This window comes from Cetorhinus maximus, chromosome 1 (genome assembly GCF_964194155.1).
Source record: "Cetorhinus maximus chromosome 1, sCetMax3.hap1.1, whole genome shotgun sequence".
Classification (NCBI taxonomy): Eukaryota; Metazoa; Chordata; class Chondrichthyes; order Lamniformes; family Cetorhinidae; genus Cetorhinus; species Cetorhinus maximus.
The window spans coordinates 169,099,707-169,112,196 of NC_135879.1; the positions used below are offsets into that span (position 1 = coordinate 169,099,707).

The 12,490-nt window shown below is 44.7% G+C and overlaps 2 protein-coding genes across 4 annotated transcripts in view; one reads left to right on the top strand and one right to left on the bottom strand.

Moving 5' to 3' along the window:
• mtrex (Mtr4 exosome RNA helicase) overlaps positions 1-5,629 on the bottom strand; it is a 157,808-nt gene extending 152,179 nt beyond the window's left edge. For all 3 annotated transcript variants that reach the window (XM_078549726.1, XM_078549721.1, XM_078549716.1), the window contains exon 1: positions 5,510-5,629. In XM_078549726.1, coding sequence (XP_078405852.1) covers positions 5,510-5,607 — 98 coding nt within the window. In that variant the 5' untranslated portion in view covers positions 5,608-5,629. The remainder of the gene's footprint in view (positions 1-5,509) is intronic.
• Positions 5,630-10,613: 4,984 nt separating this feature from the next.
• The window catches only part of dhx29 (DEAH (Asp-Glu-Ala-His) box polypeptide 29), a 161,254-nt gene continuing 159,377 nt past the window's right edge, over positions 10,614-12,490 (top strand). Inside the window, exon 1 of the mRNA XM_078549709.1 lies at positions 10,614-10,865. Within this exon, the coding sequence (XP_078405835.1) occupies positions 10,700-10,865 (166 nt within the window). The 5' untranslated portion in view covers positions 10,614-10,699. The remainder of the gene's footprint in view (positions 10,866-12,490) is intronic.

The window sequence follows — 12,490 nt, forward strand, 5'->3', positions numbered from 1 at the left end:
CGATCTCTGAGATGTTAGACAGAGAGAGACAAGCAAACAGAGAGACAAGCAAACAGAGAGACGGACAGAGGGAGAGAGAGAGAGAGACAGAGGGAGAGAGACAGAGGGAGAGAGACAGAGGGAGAGAGAGAGAGACAGACAGCCAGTCACCCGAGTGGACCTTACTGCTGGTACTCAGTTTGGAAATTCTCTGAAAAATGCTCACTCAATGTTACGCCTCAACAAAGCAGGGGGAAATGAACCTATTTGAAGCTGGAAATAACCATGGACTGTTTCCTATAATGACTGTAATCCTGTGAAGAGCATGCTGCAATGTATTCGTATGTGGTGTGGGTTCATGGGTAATGATCAAACATTAATAAGTTATCTTTTCCGTGGTTCTGTGATTTAGCTATTAATTTCCGACTACGTAATGTTTAGCCAATTTTGCTTACAGTTTTGTAGTTACAATAAAAGTCTTAAAACTTGAAATCTTGTGCAATTCCTTTAAGTCAGTCACTGGGAATTCAAAATATCTTTTTAAAAGTTATCGGCCTCTACAGGAATTGTAACAAATTGCTTGAGGTTCTCCTCTTTCCCTCAGCTAAGGATTCACTACATCGCCATAATCCTGTCGCATGCTATCTCCAAACTTAATTTAAGGAGATGCATCCTTTTGCTTCCATAACTCTATTCTAGTGAAACATGGCTTTCCTTCCCGGCCCTCATGCTTGCTACTATAAACAGTTCCATTGCCTTGGGCACTTTCAATTACCCTTTCAAAACCGCCGTCATCATCCCATCAAAAGGAAATCAACCCTCGAATGCAATCTAATTTCTCTTGAAGATTCTAGACTATATCCCATCCCAGATGTACCCATCTCTTCCAAAACTGGGTGATTTCCCCTTATCAGCTTCCTGCCACTCCTACAACATCACAACAATTGTAATGTCATAAATGTCTTTATATGCATGATCTCTTCTCATCCACCTCTCCACAGCCTTCAATATATTTGACCATACTGAACTCCTACAACATCTCGCCTCTGCTTGCTGTCCAGCTCCATGGGACCATCCTCACTTGGTTGCACTATTATCTACACAATGATAACCAGCAGTTAGTTCTCTTTTCATCCCTGCATAGTGCCTCCACTTTGAATTTCCCACTAAATAGTCTTCAGTCTCTCTATCCTCTTTTTAAAATTCATTCATGGGACATGGGCTTCGCTGGCTGGGCCAGCATTTATTACTCATCCCTAGTTGCCCTTTAGAAGGTGATGGTGAACTGCTTTCTGAAACCACTGCAGACCATGTGGTAAAGGTACACCCACAGTGCAGTTAGGAAGGGAGTTCCAGGATTTTAACTCTGCAACAGTGAAGGAACGGCAACATAGTTCCAAGTCAATATGGTGAGTGGTTTGGAGGGGAACTTCCAGGTGGTGATGTTCCCATCTATCTGCTGCCCTTGTCCTTCTAGATGGTAGTGGTCGTGGGTTTGGAAGGTGCTGTCCAAGGAGCCTTGGTGAGTGAATTCCCGCAGTGCATCTTGTAGATGGTAGACTGCTGCTACAGTGTGTCAGTGGTGGAGGGAGTGAATGTTTGTGGATGTGGTGCCAATCAAGGGGACTGCTTTGTCCTGGACAGTGTCAAGCTTCTTGAGTGTTGTTGGAGCTGCACTCATCCAGACAAGTAGGGAGTATTCCATCACAGTCCTGATTTGTGCCTTGTAGATGGTGGACAGGCTTTGGGAATCAGGTGGTGAGTTACTCGTTGCATGATTCCTAGCCTCTGACCTGCTCTTGTAGCCACAATATTTGTATGGCTAGTCCAGTTCAGTTTCTGTCAACGGTAACCCGAGGATGTTGAAAGTGGGGGATGCAGTGATGGTAATGTCATTGGATGCCAAGGGACAATGGTTAGATTCTCCCTTGTTGGAGATGGTCATTGCCTGGCACTTGTGTGGCACGAATGTTACTTGCCACTTGTCAGCCCAAGCCTGGTCCAGGTCTTGCTGCATATGGAAATGGACTGCTTCAGTATCTGAGGAGTCGCGAATGGCACTGAACATTGTGCAATCATCAGCGAACATCCCCACTTCTGACCTTCTGAGGGAAGGAAGGTCATTGATGGAGCAGCTGAAGACTGTTGGGCTGAGGACACTGCCCTGAGGGACGCCTGCAGTGATATCCTGCAGCTGAGGTGACTGACCTCCAACAGCCACAACTATCTTCCTTTGTGCTAGGTATGACTCCAACCAACAGAGAGTTTTCCCCAATTCCCATTGACTCCAGTTTTGCTTAGGCTCCTTGATGCCACACTCGGTCAGATGCGGCCTTGATGTCAAGGGCAGTTGCTCTCATCTCACCTCAGGAGTTCAGGTCTTTTGTCCATGTTTGAACCAAGGCTATAATGAGGTTCGGAGCTGAGTGGCCCTGGCGGAATCCAAACTGGGCATCAGTGAGCAGGTTATTGCTAAGCAAGTGCCGCTTGATAGCAATGTTGATAACCCCTACCATTACTTTACTGATGATCGAAAGTAGGCTGATGGGGCGATTATTGATTGGGTTGGATTTGTCCTGCTTTGTGTACACAGGACATAACTGGGCAATTTTCCACATAACCAGGTAGATGCTGGTGTTGTAGCTGTACTGGAACAGCTTGGCGAGGGACAAGGCAAGTTCTGGTGCACAAGTCTTCAGTACTATTGCCAAGGCCCATAGCCTTTACACTATCCAGTGCCTCCATCCATTTCTTGATATCACGTGGAGTAAATCAAATTGGTTGGAGACTGGCATCTGTGATGCTGGGGACCTCCGGAGGAGGCAGAGATGGATCACCCACTCGGCACTTCTGGCTGAAAATTGTAGCTTTATCTTTTGCACTGATGTGCTGGGCTCCCTCTTCATTGAGGATGGGGATATTTGTGGAGCCTCCTCCTCCAGTGAGTTGTTGAATTGTCCGCCACCATTCATGACTGGATGTGGCAAGACTGCAGAGCTTAGATCTGATCCATTGGTTGTGGGATCATTTAGCTCTGTCTATCACTTGCTGCTTGGGCTGTTTGGCACGCAAGTAGCTGTTATAGCTTCACCAGGTTGACACCTCATTTTTAGGTATACCTGGTGCTGCTCCTGGCACACGTCATTGAACCAGGTTGATCCCCTGGCTTGATGGTAATGGTAGAGTGGGGGGTATGCCGGGCCACGAGGTTACAGATTGTGTTCGAGTGCAATTCTGCTGCTGCTGATGGCCCACAGCGCCTCATAGATGGCTAGTCTTGAATTGCTAGACCTGTTCGAAATCTATCCCATTTAGCATGATGGTAGTGCCACACAACACGGTGGCGGGTACCGTCAACGTGAAGGTGGGACTTCCTCTCCACAACAACTGTGCGGTGGTCACTCCTACCGATGTTGTCATGGACAATTGCATCTGAGGCAGGTAGGTTGGTGAGAATGAGGTCAAGTATGTTTTTCCCTCTTGTTGGCTCCCTTACCGCCTGCCACAGACCCAGTCTCGCAGATATCTCCTTAGTACTCGGCCAGCTCGGTCAGTAGTGGTGTGACCGAGTACCCAGAGTACATTATGCACCTTTTCCACCCTCAGTGCTTCCTCCAAGTGGAGATCAACATGGAGGAGCACTGATTCATTAGCTGAGGGAGGGCGGTACGCGGTAATCAGCAGGAGGTTTCCTTGCCCATGTTTGGCCTGATGCCATGAGACCTCATGGGGTCCAGAGTCGATGTTGAGGACTCCCAGGGCAACTCCCTCCTGACTGTATACCACTGTGCCACCACTTCTGCTGGGTCTGTCCTGCTGGTGGGACATCATCTGTACAATATGACTCCGTGAGGATGACTATGTCAGGCTGTTGCTTGAATAGTCTGAGACAGCTCTCCCAATTTTGGCACCAGCCCCCAGTAAGGAGGGTTCTGCAGGGTCGACAGGGCTGAGTTTGCCGTTGTCGTTTCTGGTGCCTAGGTGGTGGTCTGTCTGGTTTCATTGCTTTTTTGTGACTTTGTAGCGGTTTGATACAACTGAGTGGCTTGTTCAGCCATTTCGGCTGACATTTAAGAGCCAACCACATTGCTGTGGATCTGGAGTCACACGTAGGCCAGGTAAGGACAACAGATTTCCTTTCCTAAATGACATTAGCGAACCAGATGGGTTTTTATAACAATCAACATCATTATCATCATCATTAGACTTTAATTCCAGATTTTTATTGAATTCTAATTCCACCATCTGCCGTGGCAGGATTTGAACCCAGGTCCCCAGAGCATTACTCTGGGTCTCTGGATTACTCATCCAAGGACAATACCACCACCTGCGATATTAATTTTCTTTCACTCCTGTGAATCACCTTGGAATTACTTCCACATTAAGGATGTTGTATAAATCGTGTTAATGTGTCGCTTACTAAAATGCATCATTAATTCTAACAGTACTCCTCATGGGTCAATGAGATAAATACATCACATGATACAGGGGTAAAATAGTAGAGAGCAAAAAAATGCACAGAATCTAACCTTGTTAAGTCATGTGAAACAGGTGGCAGTCAGGGTATTAAGATTTGTTTTACTGATTGTGGGCTTGGGAAAGGAATAAAATAATCAGAGTCTTCCTTCCAGAAAGGTGCACATGTGTGGAGGTGGGAAAGTACAGGGCCAGGTATGGTTTGACCACCAAGTACTGATGAATGGTGGCCAAAAGTGTTCCACCCCACCTCTTCTGTTTTGACTAATTTTAGAATTACAGAAGTTTCAGCAGAGGAGGCCATTCAGCCCGTTTAACCCATGCCAGCTCTCTCAAAAAGCTCTACCCCCATAGCCCAGAAATTTATTTCCTTCCAGGAACTTACCCAAATCCTTTTGGAAAGTCAGAATTGAATCTTTCTGCACCACAATCTCACGAAGCACATTCCAAATCCTAACCATTCGCTGCATGCAACAAACATCTTTCCTCACATTACTGTTTAGTATAACATAGAAACTGACAAGTGTTTTCTGCGCTAACACATGGAACTTCACATCATAGTCTTTCTCTCATCAGCTAATGGGAACAGTTTTCCCTTGTCTACCTTATCGAAACCTGCCATAATCAGGAACACCTCTATCAAATCTCTCCTCTATCTCCTTTGCTCCAAGGAACAACAATCCAAGCTTCTCCAAACTAAACCTGTTGCTGAATTCCCTCATCCCTGAGCCATTCTGGTAAATCTCCTCTGCTTCCACACTCTATAGAGGACCCTCTGGGCCATCAAAATGGTTCGAAAAAGGAAATTGGGGGATAGACACTTGCGGGAAATACACCTCCACAGGGCTCCAGTGATAGAGCTAAGGAATGGGACTGACTGGATTGCTGTCCAGGGGGTAGGAATGGCCCTGGCTCTTCCCTGTGACTCTCTCATCATCACCCCGAGAGCAGCAGGAGCCGCCTCCGACCGCGCGCTCTGGGTTTGGGGGGACGGGGGAGTGGTCATCACCAATTCCCTCGGGTTTGCTTTAACATTGACACCAGTCTTCCTCACCCTGCTTTCCCACAGCCGCCACCATCTCCTCCTTTGGCCTTTTTGGACGATTCTTCCTCGAACACGCTGAACAGATCATCACCGAACGCGTCCGCCATCTTTACCCTGTGACCCACAATGCCAAGCGTCAATCTCCGGTGGCCACAAACAGTCAAAGTGAGCGGCAGCAAAGCAGCGCATTTCGACTGCTGGTGCACTCGGTCACTTCAAATGCCGAGTGCGCCGGATTTCAAGGACGGATTCACTTCCTCTCAAATCTACTAAATGCAGTTCATTGAAAATTACTCTCATTCAATGTAATTTGTTGTGGTCCATATTCCACAGTTGAAATTAATTCGCATTCTGTGCTCACTCTTGCCGATCTTCTTTTCCCTCTCCTGCTAAACCCGGTAATCTGACTGAGTGAATCGCCAGAGAACATGTACACTTTTTAATGCATTGAAATAAAAGTAATTAAAATCAGACAGGTTCTATATTACAGTCAGTTGACCCACTCTGCCAGACTGCTGCCCATGTAGTAAAGATAAAAAAAATTACCCACTTATTTCTGATGTTAGGTCATTGACAAGGTTCGAGAAACAAAACTTCAGACACATAATATTATGACCATCTACTAAATTAAACTCTGTTGAAGGTACCTTCAAGAGTTAATTATTTATGTGAATTCAAGATGGACTGTTTGATCATCTTGGAAGTCTGCTGAAGGTTGTTTGTGGTTTTCTTATTTTAAAAAATCAACATGAATTCCCTCATTTCTTTCCTAGCTGAAAATGCAATTCTGAGCCTTGAAATGCATCAATTTCACATGGAGGTGAAGATCAGTAATGAAATATTCCTTGAGTGTTGGAGTTCCTGAATATTGAGTATGCCGAATGAGGAACTGCAGATCCAAATTAAGGAGCTGCGGTCTGAGCTGCAGACATTGCGTCACGTCAAGGATTGGGGGGAGTTACCTGGACGCTTTGCTTCAGGAGGCGGTCACACCCCTCAGATTGGGTCATTCAAACTTGGTCTGTGACCAGGGACAGGAGAGTGTGACTGCAGGTGAAGCAGGTATGGGGACCCAGGGGGTTCTGTCCAAGGATACTCGGCCCCTGCAACTGTCCAACAGCTACGAGGTTCTTGCAAGATGTGTGGATGAGAGCAGGGACTGCAGGGAGGATGAGCAAACTGGCCTCGGCACCGTGGTCCAGGGAGCCATTCAAGTGGGGGGAGGTAGTAAGAATGTAGTAATGGTAAGGGACAATATAATTAGGGGGATAGATACTGTTCTCTGCAGCTATGAGCGTGAGTCCCGAAGGCTGTGTTAAGGATATCTCCTCAGAGCTGGAGAGGAAATTGGAGTGGGAGGGGAGGGATCCAGTTGTTGTCGTCCACATTGGTATCAACGACATTGATAGGATTAGAAAGGAGGTTCTGCTGAAAGAATTTGAACAGTTGGGAGCAAAATGAAAAAGCAGAACTTCCAAGGTAATAATCTCAGGATTACCATCTAAGCCACAGGCAAACTGGCATAGAGTAAATAAAGTCAAGGAGTTAAATGCATAGCTCAAAGATTGGTGTGGGAGGAGTGGGTTTCAGTTCATGGGGCACTGGCATCAGTACTGGGGTAGAAGGGAGCTGTTCTGATGGGACAAGCTTCTCTTGAACCATGCTGGGACCAGTGTCCTGGCGAATCAAATAGGGCTGTAGAGGGGGCTTTAAACTAAACACCAGGGTGCGGGGTGAGGGTTCTAGAGAGGGGATATGTAGGCTTACAAAGCAAAAGGATATGGAGGCATTTCAGGGCAGCTATTTAGGTATTGATATCTAGAGTGTGACAGGAGGGACAGAGTTTATAAACATTAAAAAAAAGCAGCAAATAGAGTCAAATGCAGAAAAAAATGGTGAAAAGGCAAAATTAATGGCACCTTACTTAAATACACATAGTATTCAAAACAAAATAAATGAATTAATAGCATAAATAGGGGTTGATGGGTCTGATCTTATAGCCATTACGGAGATGTGGTTACAAGGAGATCAAGGCTGGGAACTAAATATTCAGGGGTATGTGACTTTTCAAAAGGACAGGCAGGAAGGAAAGGGTGGTGGGGTAGCTTTGTTAATACAAGATGGAATAAGTATGATAGCAAGAAATGATCTTGGATCAGAATATGTGGAATCCAAATGGGTGGAGGTAAGAAATAACAAGGGGAAGAAGACAATGGTGGGAGTAGTCTATAGGCCCCCCAACAGTAGCTATACTGTAGGACAGAGAATAAATCAAAAGATAATGTGGGCATGTATGAAAGCAGTACATTAATCATGGGTGATTTTAATCTTCATGTGGATTGGGAAAATCAAAATGCCAGAGGTAGACACAAGCAAGAATCTATAGAGTGTATTCGGGACAGTTTTCTAGAACAATATGTTGTGGTGCCAACGAGGGATCAGGCTATTTTGGATCTGTGTAATGAGACAGGTTTAATAAATGATCTCAGAGTAAAAGATCCCTTCGGAAACAATGACCATAACATGGTAGAATTTAGCACTCAGTTTAAGAGTGAGAAACATGGGTTGGAAACAGCTGTGCTAAACTTAAATAAGGGTAATTACAGAGAAATGAGGGCAGAGTTGGCTGGAGTCGACTGGGAAAGGAGTTTAGCAGAAAAGATGGTTGATGAACAATGGCAGATGTTTAAGAAAATAGATCATGACTCACAACAAAAATTCTAGGAAGGGGATAAACCAACCATGGTTAACCAAGGAAGTTAAGGATAGTATCAAACTGAAAGAAAAAACATAAAAGGTGGCAAAGATTAGTGGTAAGCCAGAGGATTGGTAGAGTTTTAAAAACCAACAAAAGATAACCAAAAAAAAGAGGGAGAAAATAAACTTTGAGGGTAAACTAGCAAGTAATATAAAAGTGGACAGTAAGAGCATCTTTAAATATATAAAAAGGAAGAGAGAGGCCAAAGTCAATCATTAGAGAATGCGGCTGGGGAAATATTAATGGGGAACCAGGAAAATGGCAGAGGAGTTGAATAAATACTTTGCATCAGTCTTCACAGTAAAAGAAGCTAACAGCATTCCAAAAATACTGAATAATCAAGGGGGCAAAAGGGGTGGAGGAAATAAATACAATAATTATCGCGAGAGAAAAAGTGCAAGGAAAACTAATGGGGCTAAAGGCTGCTAAGTTCCCTGGACCTGATGGGTTGCATCCTAGGATATTAAAGGGAGTAGCTGCACAAATATTGGATGCACTGGTAGTAATCTTCCAAGAATCCTTAGATTCTGGAAAAGTCCCAGAAGATTGGAAACTGCCAATATCACGCCCTTATTCAAAAAAGGAGGGAGACAAAAAAACAGGTAATTTTAGGCCAGTTAGCTTAACATCTGTCATTGGGGAAATGTTGGAGTCTATTATAAAAGATGTAATAGCAGAGCATTTAGGCATGCATAATATAATCAAGCAGAGTCAGCATTGCTTCATGAAGGGGAAATCATGCCTGACAAATCTATTAGAATTATTTGAGGAGGTAACAAGCAGGATAGATAATGGGGAACCAGTAGATGTAATATATTTGGATTTCCAAAAGCGTTCGATAAGGTACCACACATGATGCTACGTAATAAGAGCCCATGGTGTTGGGAGTAGTATATTAGCATGGATAGCGGATTGTCTAACTAATAGTAGAGAGTTGGGATAAGGGGAGCATTTTCAGGACAGCAACCTGTAACTAGTGCAGTGCCACAGGGATCAGTGCTGGGGCCGCAATTATTTACTATATATTCATTACTTAGTTGAGGGAAGTGAATGTACTGTTGCCAAGTTTGCGGACGGCACAAAAATAGGTTGGAAGCCAAGTGGTGAGAATGACACAAGGATTCTACAGAGGGATATAAACAGGTTAAGTAAGTGGGCAAAAACTTGGCAGATGAAATATGTTGGAAAATGTGAGGTTATGCATTTTGGCAGGAAGAATAGAGGAGTTGAATATTATTTAAATGGAGAAAGACTGCAGAAAGCTACAGCACAGAGGGATTTGGGGGTGCTCATTCATGAATCCCAAAAAGCTGACATACCAGTTCAGCAGGTAATAGGAAATGTAATTCAGAGTGGCATCTCAAACATACCAATTAAAAAAATAGGTTATGACAGTTGTTTAAAGTTTCCCTCTGGGATTTTAAATAACTCAATCTTTACCAACTGCTGTGTCATAACAAGGTAATAGGGAAGGCAAATGGAATGTTGGCCTTCATTTCAAAGGGAATGGAGTATAAAAATGGGGAACTCTTGCTAAAACTATACAAGGCACTAGTTAGACCACACCGAGCATACTGTGAACAGTTTTGGTCCTCTTATCTATGAAAAGATATACTGGCATTGGAGGCAGTCCATAGAAGGTTCACTGGGTTGATCCCAGGGATGGAGGATGTTCTTATGATGGCAGGTCGAATAGATTGGGCCTGCACTCATTGGAGTTTAGAAGAATGAGAGGTGACCTAATTGAAACAAGATTCTTAGGGGTCTTGACAGGGTAGATGTTGAGAGGTTGTTTTCCCTTGTGTGAGAGTCTAGGACCAGAGGGCATAACCTCAGAGTAAGCGGCCGCCCATTTAAAACAGAGATGAGGAGGAATTTCTTTTCTCAGAGCTTAGTGAATCTTTACTGCACAGGGCTGTAGAGGCTGGGTCATTAAGTATATTCAAGGCTGAGATAGACAGATTTTTAATCAGTAAGGGAATAAAGGGCTATGGGGAAAAGGCAGGAAAGTGGAGTTGAGAATTATCAGATCAGCCATGATCTCATTGAATGGTGGAGCAGACTCGATGGACCGAATGGCCTACTTCTGCTCCTACGTTTTATGGTCTTAATACAAGATCATGCTACTAGGTGAGACCAAGGAGAATGGAAGTAGGCTCTTGCAGACCATACGCAGTGACACAGACTAGTTGAGCCGAGTGTCTTTACCTGTGCTATGAATTCTACCCAATACGATATCTATAATACACACCAGCCAATCAGGCCGACACTTCCGGGGAATTCTGCGCGTTTACCAATGGTCCCATTGTCTTTGATGTCATTTCCTGCAGATCGCCGGGTTCAGGTATTAACGCATGCGTACTGTATTTTAACCAGTTCCATTCCACCCGAGAGCGCGAGCGGCTGTGATAAACGGTCTCCAGTGTCTCGTGGGAGATTCAATGGGGGGAAAGAAGAAGAAGAAGCGAAATGAGGCGGTGGTGCTGGCCGCGGCGGCGTCCCGGATCCAGCACCCTGGCGGAGCCGAGCCTGCGGCTGATAGACAAAATCAGATCCCGCGGCCAACGACTGCTAAACCGAGCACGAAGGAAGTTAAAGCCAAAGAAGGTGCTGTACGGGAGCGGAGCTGAATTTCTCTCCTGTTCCAGTGCCGGTGCATTCTCTAATGGACTTGTCCATTGCCCCTGGCCCTGCACTCGGTGCACAGCTTTCACACTCGGCGCTATAGTTTTCACTCCGGTGGTGAGCGGGGCTGCATCAACCGAGAAGTTTCCTGATTGACCTTCTGCCCCTCGTGTGGTTGTGGAAAGGGGTAGGGTGGGTGGTGGTGGGTTTGCTCGGTCCAGGATGTTGACCCAGTGATGATGAAGAAGGGCCATTTATGTGCAATGGGGAGTTTGACTCGGAGATGATGCTGTATGTTGATAATGTTGCAGAATCAGTTTGGGTGGAAATAAGGAATAGCAAGGGGAAGAAGTCACGGGTGGGAGTCATCCATAGGCCTCTGAAGAGTTGCCTCGTTGTAGGGTAAAGTATAATTTGGGAAATAATGGCGTTGTGGAAGGACGCTATAATTGTCATGGGTAATTTTAAACTGCATATTGACTGGACAAATCAGATTGGCCGGGGTAACATGGAAGATGAATTTGTGGAGTGCATCAGGGTTTGTTTCTTGGAGCAATACATTGCAGAACCAACCTGGGAACAGGCTATTTTAGATCTAGTAATGTGTAATGAGGTGGGATTGATAAGAGATATCATAGTTAAGGACACTGTAGAGATTAGTGATCACAACGTGGTAGAATTTCAAATTCAGTTTGAGGGTGAGCAACTCTGGTCTCAAACCAATGTCCGCAACTTAAATAAGGGCAATTACAGAGGTATGAAGAAAGAGTTGTCTAAAGTGGGCTGGGAAAATAGACTAAGGGGAAGGTCAGTGGATAAGCAGTGGCAGACATTTAAGCAAATATTTCATAAAGTTCAGCAAAAATTTATCCTGGTCAAAAAGAAGGACTTGATGAGAAGGATGTACCACCCCTGGTTAACAAAGGTGGTCAAGGAAAGTATCCAATCAAAAACTAAGGCATATGAAGCGGTGAAAACTAGTGGTTGGCCAGAGGATTGTGAATCTTTTTAGGAACCAGTAGCAGGTGACTAAAAAGCTAATGGAGGGAGAAAATTTACTATGAAAGTAAATTGGCAAGAAATAGAAAAACAAACATCAAGAGCTTTTACAGGTATATAGAAAGAGAGAGTGGCTAAAGTGAGCATGGGACCCTTGGAGGATGTGACTGGAGAATTGATAACAGGGAACAAGGAAATGGCAGATAATTGAAACCAATATTTTGCATCGGTCTTCACATTGGGGGACACTATAAACATCCCAAAGATATCAGACAAGCAAGGAGCTAATGGGAGGAAAGAGTTTGTAACAGTCTCTATCACGAGGGACAGAGTCATAGAGGTCTACAGCACAGAAAAAGGCCCTTTGGCCTAGCAAGTCTGTGCTGATCAAACAAGTACCTAACTATTCTAATCCCATTTTCCAGCACTAGGCCCATTGCCTTGTATGCCATGGCATCGCAAGTGTATTTCTAAATACTTAAGTATTTGACCAACTATTGGGGTTAAAGGTAGACAAGTTGCCAGGACCTGATGGCCTGCATCCAAGGATTTTAAAGGAAGTGGCTGCAGAGATAGTGGAGGCATTGTCAAAATATTCCAGAACTCAC